Source organism: Artemia sp. Qi Xiang Cuo, chromosome 8 (genome assembly GCF_049724085.1).
Source record: "Artemia sp. Qi Xiang Cuo chromosome 8, ASM4972408v1, whole genome shotgun sequence".
NCBI lineage: Eukaryota > Metazoa > Arthropoda > Branchiopoda > Anostraca > Artemiidae > Artemia > Artemia sp. Qi Xiang Cuo.
In genome coordinates this window covers 27,395,384-27,413,496 of record NC_142801.1, presented here as the reverse complement: position 1 = coordinate 27,413,496, position 18,113 = coordinate 27,395,384, and the positions used below count along the sequence as shown (strand labels likewise).

General features: G+C 37.1%; 1 protein-coding gene across 1 annotated transcript in view; it reads left to right on the top strand.

The window, feature by feature from the left end:
• LOC148949293 (NACHT and WD repeat domain-containing protein 2) overlaps nucleotides 1-18,113 on the top strand; it is a 293,776-nt gene that overhangs the window by 42,319 nt on the left and 233,344 nt on the right. The window contains exon 6 of the mRNA XM_089092914.1: nucleotides 8,693-8,918. Coding sequence (XP_088949040.1) covers nucleotides 8,693-8,918 — 226 coding nt within the window. The remainder of the gene's footprint in view (nucleotides 1-8,692; nucleotides 8,919-18,113) is intronic.

The following is an 18,113-nucleotide window of genomic DNA, read 5'->3' as shown; positions in this document are numbered from 1 at the left end:
ATGAAGCGGAAAGGGTAGGTTACCCGACAACGCTTTCTAAAGTTTCCTCAGACATTAAGGGCAGCTTATTAAAAAAAAGCAAAAGAGTATATAGAAAATGAACCGAGTTACACACTGCATCAGAATCGCAGGCTTCGTGGCAAACAATATCGAAAAACTAAAGCATTTTCCCCTCTGCATATAATGCAAACTGTTCTTTTAACTTTTGACGCGATTCAACGACGTCAAAATGCAACCTAAAAATATATTCTAGTGGCAATCAGTGTCTTTGGTCGCTATGCCTATGTCCTTCCATTGCAATCAAAGAGAGGTGTTGAAGTTGCTCATGCTTTAGAAAGTATTCTTGAACAGAATTGCTATAGAAAAATTCAATCAGATCGTTGTATCGAATTTGTTAATCCTCATGTGCAAAAGGTTCTATTGAAATATAATACAACACTTTATCATAGTCACAGCCCAATAAAGGCTGCATTGGCTGAACGATTGATAAGAACGATTCGTCTATTAATTTCAAGATATTGTACACTGAAAAATACACCTGCTTTTATTCATGATTTTGATAAAATCATGCAAATATACAACCAACGACCTCATCAATCCCTGTCCAACTCAAGCCCTCGGGAAGTTCATTGCAGTGAAAATACAGTTGATGCTTTTTTAAAGCAATATTCCAACGATAGTGAGAAGAAGAAAAAGAAGAAATTCAATGTTGGTGATACTGTTCGAATTAATAGAACCACCAATATTTTTGAAAAAGGGAATTATTTATGGAGCACTGAACTTTTTAAAGGGTCCAGAATCCTGGACACTACACCCACGACGTATCAACTGAGAGACATCAAAGATAATGATATTCTAGGCGGCTCTTATGAGTACGAACTGCAAAAAGTTTGAAATACTATTGAAATCTATAAAATTGAAAATATATGAAAGAGTCGTATTCACAGGGGCATGAGACAGCTGCATGTTCGCTGGCTAGGATACAACTCTAATTTTGATTCTTGGGTCAGTGTTGAAGAGATTAACAATGCCTAATGTTTTGTATGTGACTTTCATGGCCAATGTTTCCGACCCTCTCTACAATGACTTGAATAAAGCAAGTGATTTTTGGATGAAACTCACCCCCACTATCAAATTCGATGAGGGAAAGCATGAAGTGGCTCTTGTCGACTGTATTCTCAAAAATACATATGACATCCTGAGAAAGAATCGCAAATATGAATTAAAAATTAGACCCTATGATTGGCCGCCACCCTCAGGTGATCAAGAACAAATTCAAATGATCAATTGGATGAGTTGTCCATATATTGAATTACCCTGTGAAGAACTTACCTGTATGAATGATTTATGTCGTTCTATTAATAAAAGAATTTCCGCTCGTAAAAAAGGAGCTTTTCATTTCAACTATTCAAAGGAGGAGGGCAAGATTTACATTAGTTCACCTATTGCCAATGAAAAGGTTATTCGCAATGATAATCTAAAAGATGTTCTTGGCTTTAAGCTCAATATAATCAACGGTAAAAGTTCCGGAAACACTAATTTCATTTTTGCTACTACCCGCCTACCTTCACCACAGACACTTGTATATTTCTCTACGCTTCATTTGTGGAAACATCCCGGTTTGGAAATAACAATGTTCCCCTCCTACGAGTTCCTGAACGAAAAACCAATCAAGAACATATTCACCACTACAATATAAAGCATCTTCAGTATATCCCCGTAAACACTTCCTATTTGGAACTCTGTGAGTTAACACTAAGAACTGAATTAGGTGATCCTCTAGCAATATCAAAAGGTTTGGCTGTGATTACATGCCATTTTAGACCCATCATTCAACAACAACTAGATGTCTAATAGAAAAGTGGTATTAATTTGTCCTTATATTGACTGCTATGTTAATACCCTTGGCCCAAGACAACAGGACAATGGAATAGACTATTACAAAGGTCGCTCGTCAATGTTTGGCTACGGTCTTGGCAGTTGGTTTGCTAAGCTGTTTCGCTCTGCACTACCTCTGGCTAGAAAATATATTGTACCGGCTGCAACAGATTTTGCACCCTCTACACTATACGATTGAGGCTCAGGCAAGAATTTTAAAAATAGTGTTTCGGAAAATCTTAGGTCCAGTGCACGAACCCTTGGTAAGAGATTAAAACAAAATGGAAAAGGTTTAAAAAGGTCGAGAAACAATGCATCACTCATCAGTCTCTACTCAGGTCAGAAACGAAAGACTTCACCCCAGTCAAAGAAAAAAAGGAGAAAGCCGACACGCACAGTAAACAGTAGAAGAAGAAGCCCCAGGAAGAGAATTGTTAGATTGAAACTAGATTTCTTTTCCTAAGATGTCATACCTACCGCATAAGGATTCCCAACCTTCAATAATATCCTCATTGAATCTATTCAATGCAAAAAATGTTGATGTGAGTGTAAAACACGGATACTATGAACAATTTTATCCTCAACAACCCCTCTCCGATAGTATCCACTCTCACATTTATTCCAATGAAGACTACTTTATGGACATGTCTTCGACATTTGTAGATTTACAAATCAAAGTCCGGAAATCCGATAATACATTGCCAATTCTTGCCGATGGAATATTCTATGAAAATTGTATATTGCATAATTTATTTTGTCAAATCAGTGTCTACATCAATGGCACGCTGGTGACCACAAGCAACAATCTCTCAAATTATACAAGCTATAAGCAATTCATGCTGATGACACCCAAGTCATACCAGGAATTGAGAGGTACCTCCAATGGATATGAATATATTACTAATACCGATAGTACAGATGCACTTAAAAATGCTACAACTAGTGAATTACATAAAGTTGGAAAAATATATCATGAAATATTTAATATACCCCAATGGCTACCACCCAATGTTAAAGTGGATATAAAATTGACGCTTGCACTATCCAATTTCATATTGAGAAAAGAACTTGCTGGTAGTCCGGATGTGACTCTCCCCCTCACCTCGGCAATACTTCATGTACGCAAACAACAGGTCGTGAGTTCTGTTGCTTTGGCAGTGGAAAAACTGAGAGCCAGTGGTAATAATATTAAACTACTTGTTCCTCATACAATCACTAATCAACGTCATAGTGCCACGGGGTCACGTACCTTCACCGACTCATCCTTTATCACTGGCGAAATTCCGTCAAAACTGTCCTTGGCATTTGTAAAAAGCGCTAGTGCAATAGAATCATGAATTGGATGCCAATATAAATTTGAGATGTTTAGGCTTCCATTCCTTGTGTGGAAAAAAAATAGCATCTCACTTAAGTTTATATCTTTTGATCGGATATATAGAAACTTGTTTGAATTGACCATACAAACCTTAGATCATGATTCCGAACTATTCAAAAATGGTATAATTGAAAAAATGTTTGCTAAAACACATGGTATCATTGTATTTAATTTGTCTGGCACCCAGCATATGAGTATAGTACGTACGGGGAGTGTGCGTTTAGAGTGTACATTTACCGATCCATTCTGAGAGCTGAGAGTATTGCACTAATCTCACTAAATCCATATGAAACCTATTTGGAAATCACTCCCGAAGGCAGTGTTCTACTAGACTTGGCCCCATGAACACCAGTCAAATAATTAATGTATTTAATTTGGATCCCTACATGTCCATATACAGATCCTATTGTCTGCCCTCGGACTTTCTTGGAAAAATTCAAAGTGGCAACAATACCCTAATTATTGTTAATAGCAGTCCATTGACTGTGCAGACGGGTCATTGGTTGTGCATATTTCAAACAGCAAGGAATATAGAATTTTTTGATCCTCTTGGCCTACCCTATACATTCTACACTCCACACATCAGCAACTATATTGAGAGCAGTGGGAAAACTATTATTTAAAATCGGAAGAGAGTGCAGGATCTGACGTCTAAAAGCTGTGGCTTCCATGCACTACTATATTTTGTGTTCCGATGTCGTGGCTACACTTACAAGCAATTTCTAAACATTTATGTAGACAATCCACGTCTGAACGACTTCCTAGTGGAAAATATCATCTCTGACCTGTATAATATTGATTTCGGTGCCCTACAAGTAAAATGCTTAGAAAATGTATGTGAATTTGTTTATTAATAAAAGAAAATGTATATATACAACAATGTCTTTAAATCTTCACTTTAGATTTCTTCTTCTTCTGTGTATAGGCAACTGTCGTGAACCACTAATGTCGGTAAATCATTTGGATTCACTGTATTTTGATCTTGATTGGCTGGAAAGTCAGGGTCAAATTTTCTACGGTATAATGTAACTTCACTCTTGTCATATCTCTTTGTATAGTCAATGATACTATTTGCATTCATATTATGAAATTCCCAAGTTTCAATCTGTCTATTTGAAGCAGTATCATACAGTGTTTTCAAATGGTGAATCACATTCACTAACTGCCAAATAAAAATCACTAGGTTTATAGTCATAATAGGCAGTGTCTTAACAACGCTGACGTAGAAACCAAATTGTCTTGTTACCCCAACAGTTGGATCGTAGACCTGATTCTTCCTCCCAAAATAATTTAAATCCACGACGATACCAATCTCGTAGAAATAAACTAAAATCACGTTTGGTATTCTTTCCAATCATAGCGGGGTAAGTATTCTCCCACTGATCACATCTGTCATAGTGACAATTGGAGCACAGATGTCCTCTAGGGTGAGAGTCACAAATCTCTTCAAGACATGAATTACATCCTTTAATTTGTACTGCATAGCCTCTATGTAATTTACAAGGGTAACATAATTTGCACTTTTCATTATAGTCATCAATAATTGTACAATTCTCACACTGTGTCCAACTGCCAAGATAGTGGACATGTATAGAACATTTTTCAGTTTCCGATGTCAACTATCTCACAGCTAAAAGGAAACTGATCATCCTCGTTCGATAAATTCAGAGGGGAATGGGAGAGGAGTAACTCTGTGACGTCACCTCTTTCGAAGGGGAAGCCATCTACATTGAATCTATGGCAATATTTTCAAAAGTATATCCACGATATAATTCTGCTTTGTTTCAATTAATATATCAATAAATTAAGTAAAAGCATTTGAGTCACGTCGACAATGTTTCATGCAATAGTCCAATGGGGGAGAATCAGTTTTCATTATATTGTCTAGTGTTCCCCGAGAAAATATCTTTCACTGAAGGGATATCTCAAGAAAATAATTATCCAAAATAAAATGTTATTCCATAATCACAAGATTCAATCTAATTTTCTGTTCCTCAAATTTATTAACTTTTTAATCCTATCACTCTGACTGCTGACTCTAGACTGACCATGATTCGTTAGCCTAACATTCTAACAAAAAGAAAGGGAATAGTTTTGATTTCGAAACAATTTTATTGTATAATTACAACAATAATACTAGACATGTACAATTAGCGATACAGCTTATTGTCTGCGATATGCTTCACTAATGAAATTAAAGGACATTGAAGTCTATTCACATGCGCTATATCAACTTTTGCAGCGAAGCATAATCGATCCTCAATTTTAAATTTGCTCAAGGATATCACATATCTTGCATATGCTTCATCCCATTCCAGAAAAAGCCGTGATCCTCTCATGATTTCCACCGCAATGTTTGGTGTTCTTGCATCATTGCTGCCAACTCCACTATCGACTTCTAATAGGGTAAACATTCCACTCATCATCAGCACAAATATATCCTAATGAGTAAAGTCAAACTGTTCTTACTCCTTTGAATTCTATTCACACACTAATAAAAACTATAGCAAAAATCCTTTCCTTATATTATCTACAACCCTGACTTGGCTTAGAAAGAGACGCGTGATCCTGTTCCCGTTAGACTCGATCAATACATTCCCCGCCGATTATTTCATCAATTTCTCAGAAATCTACTTCCCCTCTTGTCCTAGTCGATTATGTAATCAATTTCTCAGAAATCCTGTTCCCGTTAGACTCGATCAGTAATTCCCCGCCAGATTATATAATCAATTTCTCAGAAATCTACTTCCCCTCTTGTCCTAGTCGATTATGTAATCAATTTCTCAGAAATCCACTTCCCCTCGCGTCGATCAATACATCGCGTTCCATCAATGTGTAGGTGCAAAATTTCTCCCAAAGTCGTTTTACTTAGAAACAACAACAAATAACATGACCTTGAAAAAGGGAGCATTAACCCCATTAGACTCGATCAATAAAACTTGAATAGATTATGTTAGCCTGGCGTTAGACTCAATTATAGATGGCAGCACGGTGTTCGTTTCATAACTCATGATAGGTCCCTACTGAGGAGATATTCTAACTTTTACATACTGTAACAGAGGACGTTACAGAGCCGTACCGTCGGTAGCCGAAAAGCGGTACGGAACGTACCGTATTTGAAAGTCGGACGGCGCGAAACCGTACGGAAAAAGAGCAAATTTAAGGCCTAAGAACATCATCTTCAACGACGTGCAAAAAAACACAGTTTAACAAAAAAATTCAGTTAGTAGGCTATTGATCGATCCTAACTACAAACACAAACTCAATATTTTAAGCTGATTTAATTAACCGGCGCTGATTGCATCCCAATTTTATGTAGTATGTAGAGAAATGTGAGAAATGTCAATGTAGAGAAATATGAAAAAAAATATCAAATTACCCACTCGATTTCAAGCATTATCCATAACGTCCATGCTTTATCACACAGCCTATGTAGTTTATTAATTTTTTACATTTCAGTGGGCAGTTTTGAGATTGCATGGGTATTATTAATAGTGCCATAATTTTCATTGATTGTGACATATAAAGTAGATAATTTGGGTAATTAGGTAATGTTCAACTTTCAAACACATTTTTATTGCTGGTGAGGCAAAAAGGGCCCAATGTTTTACTTCTGGCCATCAATTCATTCAGACTGTAATCCTTGATAGAATCAGAAATCCTTAAATACTGGAATTTTAAAAACTCTTCATCACAAAGCTAAGAAATCCTCAAATGCCAGCTTTGCTTGAAATCAATCGATTTATGCGAAATATATAGTTAGTTTGCTTTGAATTAGGACATTCATACAGCCCTCTTGGAAAAAATTTAAAGATTAACAACAAATTACTTAGAATCATTTCCTAAATAATTCTGAATGGTTATCATTAAAAAAAAAGCTACAGCATATTTATATATACGACGTTAGGGGTAAGAGGGACATTTCAGAAGATAGAGGTCTAAGGATCCTATTATATACCGGTCTATCATGCATATTGAAAACCCTTGTAGGATTCTGCCTGAAACTGGGTTTCCACCCCTTGTGAAATATGTACTAAACATGTTTTCATTTTGGAATTACACGCATCGAAAATGATTTCATATTTGTAATCCGCAAGCTCAGATACTCTTACTGCTAGCTTTGGAGAAGGTCAAACATAATTTCTGAAGTTTGTACAGAATGTGTTTTGATTTGGGACAGTTATGCTTCTATACATCTGAATAACTTTTGATTATTAGTATTTAGCCCCTTAAGTCATTCTTTATTAACTCCCAAGTTATCGGGAAGTGAAAGAGCCACAACATGTCAATATGTGTGGGAGGGGGATTTGGAAAATTTAAACGCCCCATGTTTTGCCCTTCAGTCAAACATATTGAAAATAATTCTGTGACTGATTGCAACGAGGTGGAGTATGTTAATATTTCTATTAAAATATGTTCAGGGAGCTTTATTTTAAATTAAGCGCGCATAATGTCGGGCCCTTACCCCTCCTGTTGTATGGATTACACCACCCTCAAGACAATTTTTAGTCTATTGACTGTTTTATTTAAAACAACTATCTTGAAATTTTAATCTGATGCATTGTCGAGACAAAGGGGCACACAGTACGTTGAAGGGGAGCAAGCTGCCTTCCGAACCGTTTGATCCTCAAAAAGGGCACTAGAAACCATAATTTATGATCAAATGAATCTTTCCCAAGTTTTTGACAAATATTTGTTCTATGTAATGAGGCCTGGCCAACGCTTAATTTACTAAGGCGATGCCTGGTTTACTAAGCCGATGCTATTATGCAGACTATGATTTATATTTTTTTTCGGCTATATAGCTTTAATTTAGCTGTTGCAAATCTTGATTATTACCTTGTAATGTACTATCTTTCGCTTAGTCAAAAGCCGGCAAAAAAGACTGTTTATTCTACTGCCAGCCTTCATTGGATTCAGAATGGTGTAGCAAATATTAGAACTCCAATTGGTCAGCCAACCTAATTTCATATTATCTGGTGTTTTACTTTGTACACTTGTGAAGAGAAAAAATTAGATACATAAAGTTTTAAAGTGTTGTTTTAAGCTTCTAACAAAGGCCACTGTTCCGACCTAGCGCTCGGAACTTTACTTTTGTGAGAGCAAAATAGAAAAATAGAGAAAAAATGAAACCTGTATCATTGATAAATTTTAGATCGAGAGTTGCATAAATTTGAGATCAAGAATTGATAGCAAACATCTCTTTTTCACAATTTCAGACAAGTTGTATAAAAAGTTCTGATTCAGTGTGAGATAATTGAAAGATAAGTCTTTCTACAAGACTTTAGCCCATCTTTACCACTCTAGAGACTACAAGACTAGGCTTACCAATCGTACCTTAAGCTTGACTTTTTTCTTACGTCTTTCTCCCATCAAAATCTCCTTGGAAGTATTCGATTTCTTTTCTTTGTCTCATAGCATGATTTTATTTCGTTACAGTAACAGAACGTGAAGTGATAAATGGACTGTTAAATGTAAAAAACACAAAGAATCATTGCCTCAGCTATGTGAGGATAATAAATAACATCAACCTCCAGAATGTAAGAAAAGCTGGGCTGTATATAGACATTCTAAACCGACAAGTTGACACAGAAGCGGTTCGTCTCATGGCAAATCTAAGAGATGAACGAGTACCTAATCGCATTGAACTCACGAATTACAAAAAGTAAGTATCATAACACGGTAAGTTAGACTATCTTCAGCTAAGTACAAAAAAATGGAATAGCCGTGGCGCAGGCTGTTTTTTTTTCTCAGTTGAAAATTTCTTAAAAGAATAGGAAGATAAGGCTTCAAACCAACACAAAAATATTAGAATCCTTAGAATATACAGGATCAAATATGACTCAAAAGCGTGGCCTCTTCAAAAGTCATATGAACGCCGGATATTTTCTATATGAATTGTCTACGGATAATTTTAAAACTCGTTTTACTGATAGTATGCCAAACAAAAAGCTGTACGAAGAATGTGGTTTGATCACACTTTATAAGGCTATTACAAAAGAAATGTTAACGCTGTGTTTCGAATGAAGAATGGTAGACTGCCCCAAATCTGATCAGAAAGGATTCAAAGAAAATTATGAAGTCAAAGGAAGGGTAAAGAGTGTTTTGTAAAGAGTGCTTCAAAAGTATTTTGAAGAATTTGGGACAGATGAGGAGTAATATCTTTTGTGTTGACCACGGGTGGTTTTTTGCGGCAATGACTTGTCAATAAGTATTAGTAGTATTATCAGGGCCGTACCCAGGATTTTTATTCGGGGGGGGGGGCACAAATAATTCTTCCTGTGGACTTAGTCTAACGGGCAACCATGGAGACCATCAGTCCTCCCTTTGCGAACGAGGACACGTCCACTAGGCATAATGGACGCGTCCGCTATGGACGCTAAGGGGCATTTTTTTTTTTTTTTTACAGTATCACATTAGCAAACCAAGTATTGAAACATTTATGTACATAATATATCTACAGGGCCGACCAAGAGTTTTTCCAAGTAAACTAACTACCTACAACACGAAACCTAAACGACGATTTTTCTTCCCTGCAAAAACCTCACTGAATCAACGTACACTGAATCTTGGTGCTCGACCCATCTTGTTTCGCAGAGTCTGGTCAGGATCTGTTTCCGCAAATCTTGCAAGAGTTCGTTGATCTTTTCTTTCAGATTTCAGTTCTGAGTGGCTAAGCATTGTAGAAATTGCAAATTTGCGATAGGGTTCCAAAGAAATGCTTAAAATCTGGAACAAGAGCAGACAGATCAAATGACAAGGATGAGACTATGTGCCCTAAAGTGAACGTAAAGCGCCTTTGGATAGTGTTAGCCTATAACGGCCTGAACGCCCCTTAGATGGCTGCTCATTATTGCCATGCCATCATACCTCTGGCCAACCATCTTGTTTAGGTCAAGCCCAAGGCTTTCCAAAAAAAAATGCAGAATTGCTGAAGCGAGACCTTGTCCATAGATCCATAACTGGTAAAAAGCCAATAAAATTCTCGTGAAGATTTCCAGCAGAGGTATAGCGGACGTAAACAGATAGCTGCTCCCTATTCGAAACGTCCGCCGTTTCATCAGCTAGCACCGAAAAACAAGGACATGCGTTTAGTTTTTTGACAATGGACTGCAGAAGAATTTCTCCACAAGTGGCAATCAGACCACTCTGAAACTTTGGTGAAAAATACGTGGCATTTTCTTTTGCAGAAAGAAGATGTTTCACCAGAATTTGGACGCCAACTTAAAGTTTGCAAAAGAGCTCGGAAATTGCCTTCATTTTGACATGGCTCTGGATCCGTGAGTGAAATGGTACAGGATTTGTTCGTACCCCGAAGGACAAGCTGTTGCCTTCCGCAAAATACTACAGTTTCAACAATCGGTTTCATTTTCTGACAATGTTCCTGAACCTGCGCTGCCCTTGCTGTGTCTATTTGGTTGATGATGTTACCCTGCCTTTTCTCCGCAACAGAAATGAAGTCGTCTGCGGTTACAGTATCCTTCAAGTTCCTGAAGGGTTTGCTGACAAGGTTACCTAAGCGCTGGTGGCTGCCTTTGCCCCTATTTCGGACGAAAAAAGAAGAACGAATCGACAGAAAACACCGGCCTGAGATAGCGAATAGGACAACCAGCGTAAACGAATGAGCCAACCCTACTGAAATTTCAACTTTCTTTTCCCAGACATTGGAAAAGTATTTGCAATATCTGGAGTTCAAGGACTATCTAGAGTCCAAGCAGACAAGTTTGGACGCTGTATCGAGCGACGACGATTTGTGGACAAACCGTCCGATTTTTTTTTAACCAAGTAAGATTAGGTAATAGCGTGCTGCGAAGTGACTGAATCGAGTGGACTGGAATGTGAATCAAGTTTAGGGTCCTTAAGTTTAACCTGAGCATCAGCAACCGCTTCTGTGTTATTTAAGCCCGGAGGGGCAGATGAACAATCCGCAGACGACCCGCCAACCAAGGTTGCCATCCGGTGAAAAAAAATCACTAGATTCTTAAAAAAAATCACTAGATCAGCTCATAAATCACTAGATTATTGACTAGAAATCACTAGAATTATAAATCTCTGTATTAGTGCAATTAACAGTTGTTTTGTTTCTTTACCATGTTCTATATAGGTATACATATAGCAAGGGGGTAAAATTACCTCCCTAGGTCTGTAAAAATGACTTAAGATTGATGTTTTGTTGTTTCTCAAGCGAAAAATACCCGTGGAGCTATGAAAAATGTCTTTTCGTATCTTTATGTAGAGAACAGAATAAAATTCTTGTTCCCTCCATGAATTTTCTCAAATTGATACCATTGGCTTATAACCAGATCTCTGAAAATTTGCTATCGGTGATATAATCGAAATATTTACCTTTTTCTTTTTATTTTTATTTCTTGTCGATTCAAAACCCTAATTTTTTCTCTAAAGACATAGCAACCATTTTATTTTTACTCTAGTTGAGCTAGTGTAATTACTGGGGCAATAATAACAATTTTGAAAATGACCTTTTTATATCTTCATGTAAAAAATTTGTCCCACCCTTCTCAAATTTCGAAATTTTTGATATTACTTCTTTAATAAAAAATATCCAGAGAAAATCTTTTTCTCCCAATGCGTTTTTGTTTATTGGTAACGATTGTTCATTCTATTACTTAAGCTATAAAAGAGCCTGGGCTCCTCACCTGGATCTACGTCACTGTCAAACAACATAGTTTTCAATTATATATTCATTCATTTATAAATGTCATAGGCTACAAACTAAAATAAGAAACAATAAAGGCAGGTTCTCACAAAGTTTGAATTGTTGTCACATTTTGGTCTTGTACATCCTGTTTCCCTTTTTTTGCAGAATCCACAAGAGCACGAGGAATTTCGCATTTTGACGGATCTTTGACATATCGATTTAGATGCATTAGTGAAGAAAGTGTTTCTTCTTCCAGTCTGTTTGTCAAAGGTGATTTAACTAACTTCAGCAAGGAGAACTGTCTCTCAGCTGATGCGCTCGAATGTGGAAGTGCCATAAGAAACTTCCTCATTTGTGTCACAACTTGGAACATAAAATCACCCGCACCATTCTTGCACTTCCCAAGGAAGTTCCAGGATAAAACAGGATCGCTGTTATTTTGTGCATGCACTCGAATCAGTTCTCTCGCATGTGGAATTAGCCGCCATTCCCTGTTCAAAGCTTCTACTTCCAGATCTATTGTCTGTGAGAAGCGACCATACCATTCAGTGGTTGATGATACAGAGCCAGAAACTGCAACAGTAGGGTACAAACACTTTAGCTGATTTGAAAGATCGTCTTGATCGCTGATCCGGAATCGGATCTGCTCACAAAGCATTTGGTAAAACCTAACACATTTCTTGCGAACTCTATCAACTAATTTGGCGTCACAGTTTTTTGAAAACGATTCGAATTTTGCACGAAAATACATACTCTCATACTCTCATTTTTAAGTTGTTTTGGTGTTTAAAGTCAACCCTCCAAGGTCCTAAGCATCTCAATTTTTTCGTTTTTACAAAGTAACACATTATTTCTTTCAGTCCTCCTTCGACCTTTTCCAAAAGGATATATGGTCGAACTTTTTCACTCTGGAACTCTTTGTTGAGGCTGTTCACTATTGGTAAAATGTGTCCAAGGAACAAATAATGTAACCACAATGTATTGCTCTTTAGAGTAGCATATAGAGCATGAGCGGATGGTACGGTCTCAGCCAGCGTGGATTGAAAATATAAGATTAAAGCTTCCCACTACTCGAGCAAACGTTCAGTTACGTTTTATATTGCCAACCAACGTATTTTACTGCGATACAGAAGGCAGTGCTTAGCAATACTAACAAACCTTTGACACTCCGCAAACTCTTTCTTTCTTTTTGGACTATAAGCAATGAAATTATATACATCTTGGCTGAACTGGACAATTGACTGATCTAAAATTTCCAGTGCAGCCGCTGAAAAAAATGCAAGAGAGTGAAAAATACACCCAAAAGTTGAAAGCCAAGGAGGGCCTGATTTCAAAAGTATAGCTAGACCATTCTTTGATCCAACCATAACGCTGGCATTGTCTGGCGCGAAGCCGATTATGTTTTTCAACGGAATCCCTTTTGAGTCAAATTCATTCACTATTAGCTATTTTAGTCCTTGATCAGAGGCATCAGTCACAACCGGCATGGAAAAAAGCACTTGACTACATCTTCATCACTCACTGAGAAAAATCGCACCATTATGACTAAAAATTTGGTTGTTGTTCGGTCAGTTGACTCGTCGACATTTATGGAAAACTTTGTATTTTTAAGTTTTTCTGAGAGATCGTTAGCGTCAGTTCTTACCACTTGTTTAATCAAAACAGTGGTCTTTGTTCTTCCACAGTTCAAATTATTAATTACTTGAGAGTCTTTGACATGAAACTTGAGAATTTGTGGAAGTGTGTCCATTACTGAAATAGGATCTTTGGCAACCCACGCAGATAAGGCCAATGACAGCTTTACACTCTGGTAACGATAACTTTTATCCTCGTGCACTCTTTCAAGAAAGCTTGCTGGGTCGGACACTGAAACTTGGTTTTTCTTAGCATTCATGGCTTTCGCATGCTCTGATTCTGGACCTCTATTAGTATGACGAAGCATAGCGGTTTTGCCTCCCTTTACCATCTTGCAGCAGTACTTGCAGTATGCTTTGCTCGGATCTATTTGGTCTGGGACTAGCCAGTCCCTAAATAGGGGGTTCTTCATCCATTTTTTGGAAAAACTTTGAGAGTAAAACTTCTTTGAGTTGCCATTATTTCTATCCATTAATCTATTAGCTATTAATCTATTATTACTCTTATTACTTTTTATAGATTTTTTTTTATAGATTATTGCTATTAATCTATTAATCTACTAGCTATTAATCTATTATTACTAATTGGTTTTTGGCCATTTTTATTTCTCTTTTGACCACCGTTTCTCTTATCATTCTTTTTGCGCTTTTTAGTTCCTAAATCTATCACGTCAGATGGTTCAGACAAATCAGACGAGTCAGACTCAAAATCGTCTGAGCAACCTGAATAACTAGATAAATCACTGGCACTATCATTATCTTTAGATCCAGAACCCTTTTTGTGTCTTGGGATGGACTCGATATCATCTGAGCTCGAAACTCCTAAAGCAGAGGCGACACAGATAACAGGTACTGTCTGTTCATGAACCGGAGCACTAATATTGCCTGACTGAGTGTTTAGGCTATTTTCATTCTTTTAGTAGACTTATTAAAGAAATCAAAAAGGTTCTTGTTCATTTTGGCATTTGAAGCTTCCATGTGGCCTTGACGTTTCTTTTCCTACAAAAAATTTTGTAAGTTTAATTTTTCACACATCAAGGAGGCACACTTGTGCCTCTATAAAGAGGCGACCCACCACAATGTTAAGCGATTTCCTAGTGGTTGCAGAGAGACAACGGTGATTATATTTTCTAGCCCAAGGTCCAAAGAAGACACTAGCAAAATTTCAACCTTCCTCTGACTGGATCTTCATGGGTAAAATTGGGCTGGAAGCTTTGACCCTCCGAACACAGCTCCCCTGTAATGTTGTCTGAGTAGGCTGAAATTTGGAAGTTAAGCTTTCCTAGGGCCCGGGAGCTTATCCTCGAAATTTCAGTTCAATCCGATCACTCCTTCCCTGTTTTCCAAAAACCAGATATAGCCACTTAATGTTCATTTCTCTTTTTTTTTTGTTATAGACGCCTATAGGCCAGAGTTGGCGACTGATCCGAGCAAATGAGAACTAATTGGAAGCGGAATTCAACTTGTTAGGGCTTATTGATATATTTTAACCGAAAAAATTATCCTCCGAACTTACATTTGCGAAAAGCCGCGTTTTCCTATAAGAGCCCGGGTTAAATTTTCCCACCACAGCTTCCCTTTAACATTGTCCGATCGGGCTGAAATTTAGAGGATAAGCTTTCCTGGGGCCTGGAAGCTTATCCTCGAAATTTCAGCTTAATCTGATCACTTCTTCCCTGTTTTCCAAAAACCAAATATCAAGTTTTGTGGGGATTTCCTTTCGTCAAAAATAGATTCCACTTACTAAAAAACAACTACAATTGTGTCTCTTTAGTACAGCGGTCGATACTCCTGACTGTCAGGTGGAAGACCCGGGTTCGATTCCCCGGCAGAGGAATTTTTTTATATACTGAATTTAAAGTTTAAAAAAGAAACTCAGTTTCTTTTTAAATTATTTGAAAAAAATTACGTTTTCTAAAGAGTTAAAGAGGCTGAGTTACAAGGTCGACCCTTAAAACACCCTGTCGAGAAAGAAAAGAATAATACACAATCATCTAACAGTTAGTCAAGCAATAATAAGTAGTAAACTGTACAAAAACGTGCAGAAATTTTTTAAAAAAAATACGTTTTCTAAATAGTTAAAGAGGCTGAGTCACAAGTTCGAACCTTAAAACGTACAGGGATTAGAAGGTACAGTTGGGGGGCTGATGCCCCCAAACCCCCCGCGTTCGCAGCCTTTAAATAAAAAAAAAAAATTTTAAACTTAAAGTAAGGAGCGACATTAAAACTTAAAAGGAACAGAAATTATTCCGTATATGAAAGAGGCTGTGCCCTCCTCAACGCCTCGCTCTTTACGCTAAAGTTTTTATTGTTTAAAAAAAGAGTTGTGAGAAAGTCAAACTTTAGCGTAAAGAGCGAGGCGTTGAGGAGGGCACAGCCCCTTTCATATACGGAATAATTTCTGTTCGTTTTAAGTTTTAATGTTGCTCCTTACTTTCAGTTTAAATTTTTTTTTTTATTTAAAGGCTGCGAAAGCGGGGGGTTTGGGGGGGCGGCAGCCCCCCAACTGTACCTTCTAATCCCTGTACGTTTTAAGGTTCGAACTTGTGACTCAGCCTCTTTAACTCTTTAGAAAACGTAGTTTTTTTCAAATAATAGCATAAAGGGGTAGGGAAGGGTATACTCAAAACACAGTCAATTCAATAAAGCAGAACTACCATGATAAAAAAAGTAAACAAAATGGGACAGAAACCACTAGTTTCACCACAAGTTTTTTTTCCGAAAGAAATTTTTCCGTATATGAAAGGGGCTGTCACCTCCTTAACGCCTCGCTCGTTACGTTATAGTTTTTTATTTTTTGAAAAAATAAAGTTGTGTGACAGAGTCAAACTTTAGCGTAAAGGACGAGGCGTTGAGGAGGGGACAGCCCCTTTCATATACGGAATAATTTCTGTTCGTTTTAAATTTTAATGTCACTCCTTACTTTCAGTTAAAAAAAACTTTTTTTAATTTAATTTCTGAACGATTTTGAATTAATGCAGCTTTGATTTTGACTGACCGTAAATGAATAATTAAAACGAAATTTGCATATTAATTTTACTTTGTTCTGACGTAACTTACGAATTAACTTACGTAACGAACTGCTATATTCGTATGTTTTTATTACGCATATTAGGGAGTTTACCCCAAGTCAATACCTCGCTCTTTACGCTAAAGCTCGAATTTTGTTCGAATCACAAACCCCTGAATCACAAAGGCCGGTTAATTAGAATAGATAGCTCTTTTGAAAGTACTAAAATAAAACTTTAGCGTAAAGGGCGAGATATTGACTAGGGGGTGACCCCCCTCATAAACGTAATGATTTCTCTTCGTTTTGAGTTTTAATGTTGCTCCTTACTTTCAGTTGAAAAAACTTGTTTTTTATTTAATTTCTGATCGTTTTTTAAATAATGCTGGGAAATCCGGCGCCCCCTTCGTAGAAATGTCCCTTCCCTTCCCCCAAGGAAACATCCTCCATGGAAATATAATCCCCTGTAACCCCCTCCTCCGACCCCCCCCCACCAGAAAAAAATCCCTCCTGAAACGTCTGTATACCTCCCATTAACCAATACTATGCGTAAACAATGGGCAAAGTTCATAACTTGCAGCCCTTCCCCTGGTAACTGTGGGGGATTAAGTCATCCTCAAAGACATATTTATAAGATTTGGACTATGCTGAACAAAATGGCTATCTCAAAACTTTGATAAAGTGACTTTAGGGAAAAATAAGCGTGGGAGGGGTCCAAGTTGCCCACCAATTTTTTGTTCACTTAAAAAGCGCACTAGAATTTTTAATTTCCGTTCAGATGAGCCCTCTTTCGATATTCTAGGACTACTGGATCGATACAATCACCCCTGGAAAAAAAAGAAAAAGAAATAGGAGCTTGAAACTTCTGTGGCAGGGTTCTCTGATACGCTGAATCTGATGGTGTGATTTTCATTAAAGTTCTATGACTTTTTGGGGTTGTTTTCCCCTTTTTTCGAAAATATGGCAAATTTTCTCAGGCAAGTAACTTTTGATAGGTAAGAATAAACTTAATAAAACTTATATATTTGAAAGTAGCATTTTGATTCTATTGATGTATCTATTGGTATCAAAATTCCGGTTTTTAGAGTTTCGGTTACTATTGAGCCGGGTCACTCCTTACTTACAGTTTGTTACCACGAACTGTTTGATAAAATATAAAAAAGAGTTTCTTCAGCTGTAAGTAAGGAACAGCACTAAAACTTTTAACGAACAGGAAAAATTCCGGTTGCTAGGGGAGTTATGTTATATGCTCTCCGAAATCCCTCCATCCTTACACTAAAGTTTTTTAATGCTTCAAAAAAATAATTATTCCAAATCAACGGGCCTTGTGTTTCAGCAGTGATTCTTAAAGGATTGGGACATTAAAGTTGAAGTTTAGTGTAAAGAGCGAATTGATGAGAGACATCCCCAAATTTGTGGAATAATGTATGTTTATTTTAAGTTTTAATGTTGCTCGTTACGTTTTTTTTTAATTTCTGATAGTTTTTTAAATGAAGCCGGGAAATCTCCCTCTCTCTTTTGTGGAAAACTATGTCTAGGAATATCCTTTTTCCCAGGGTC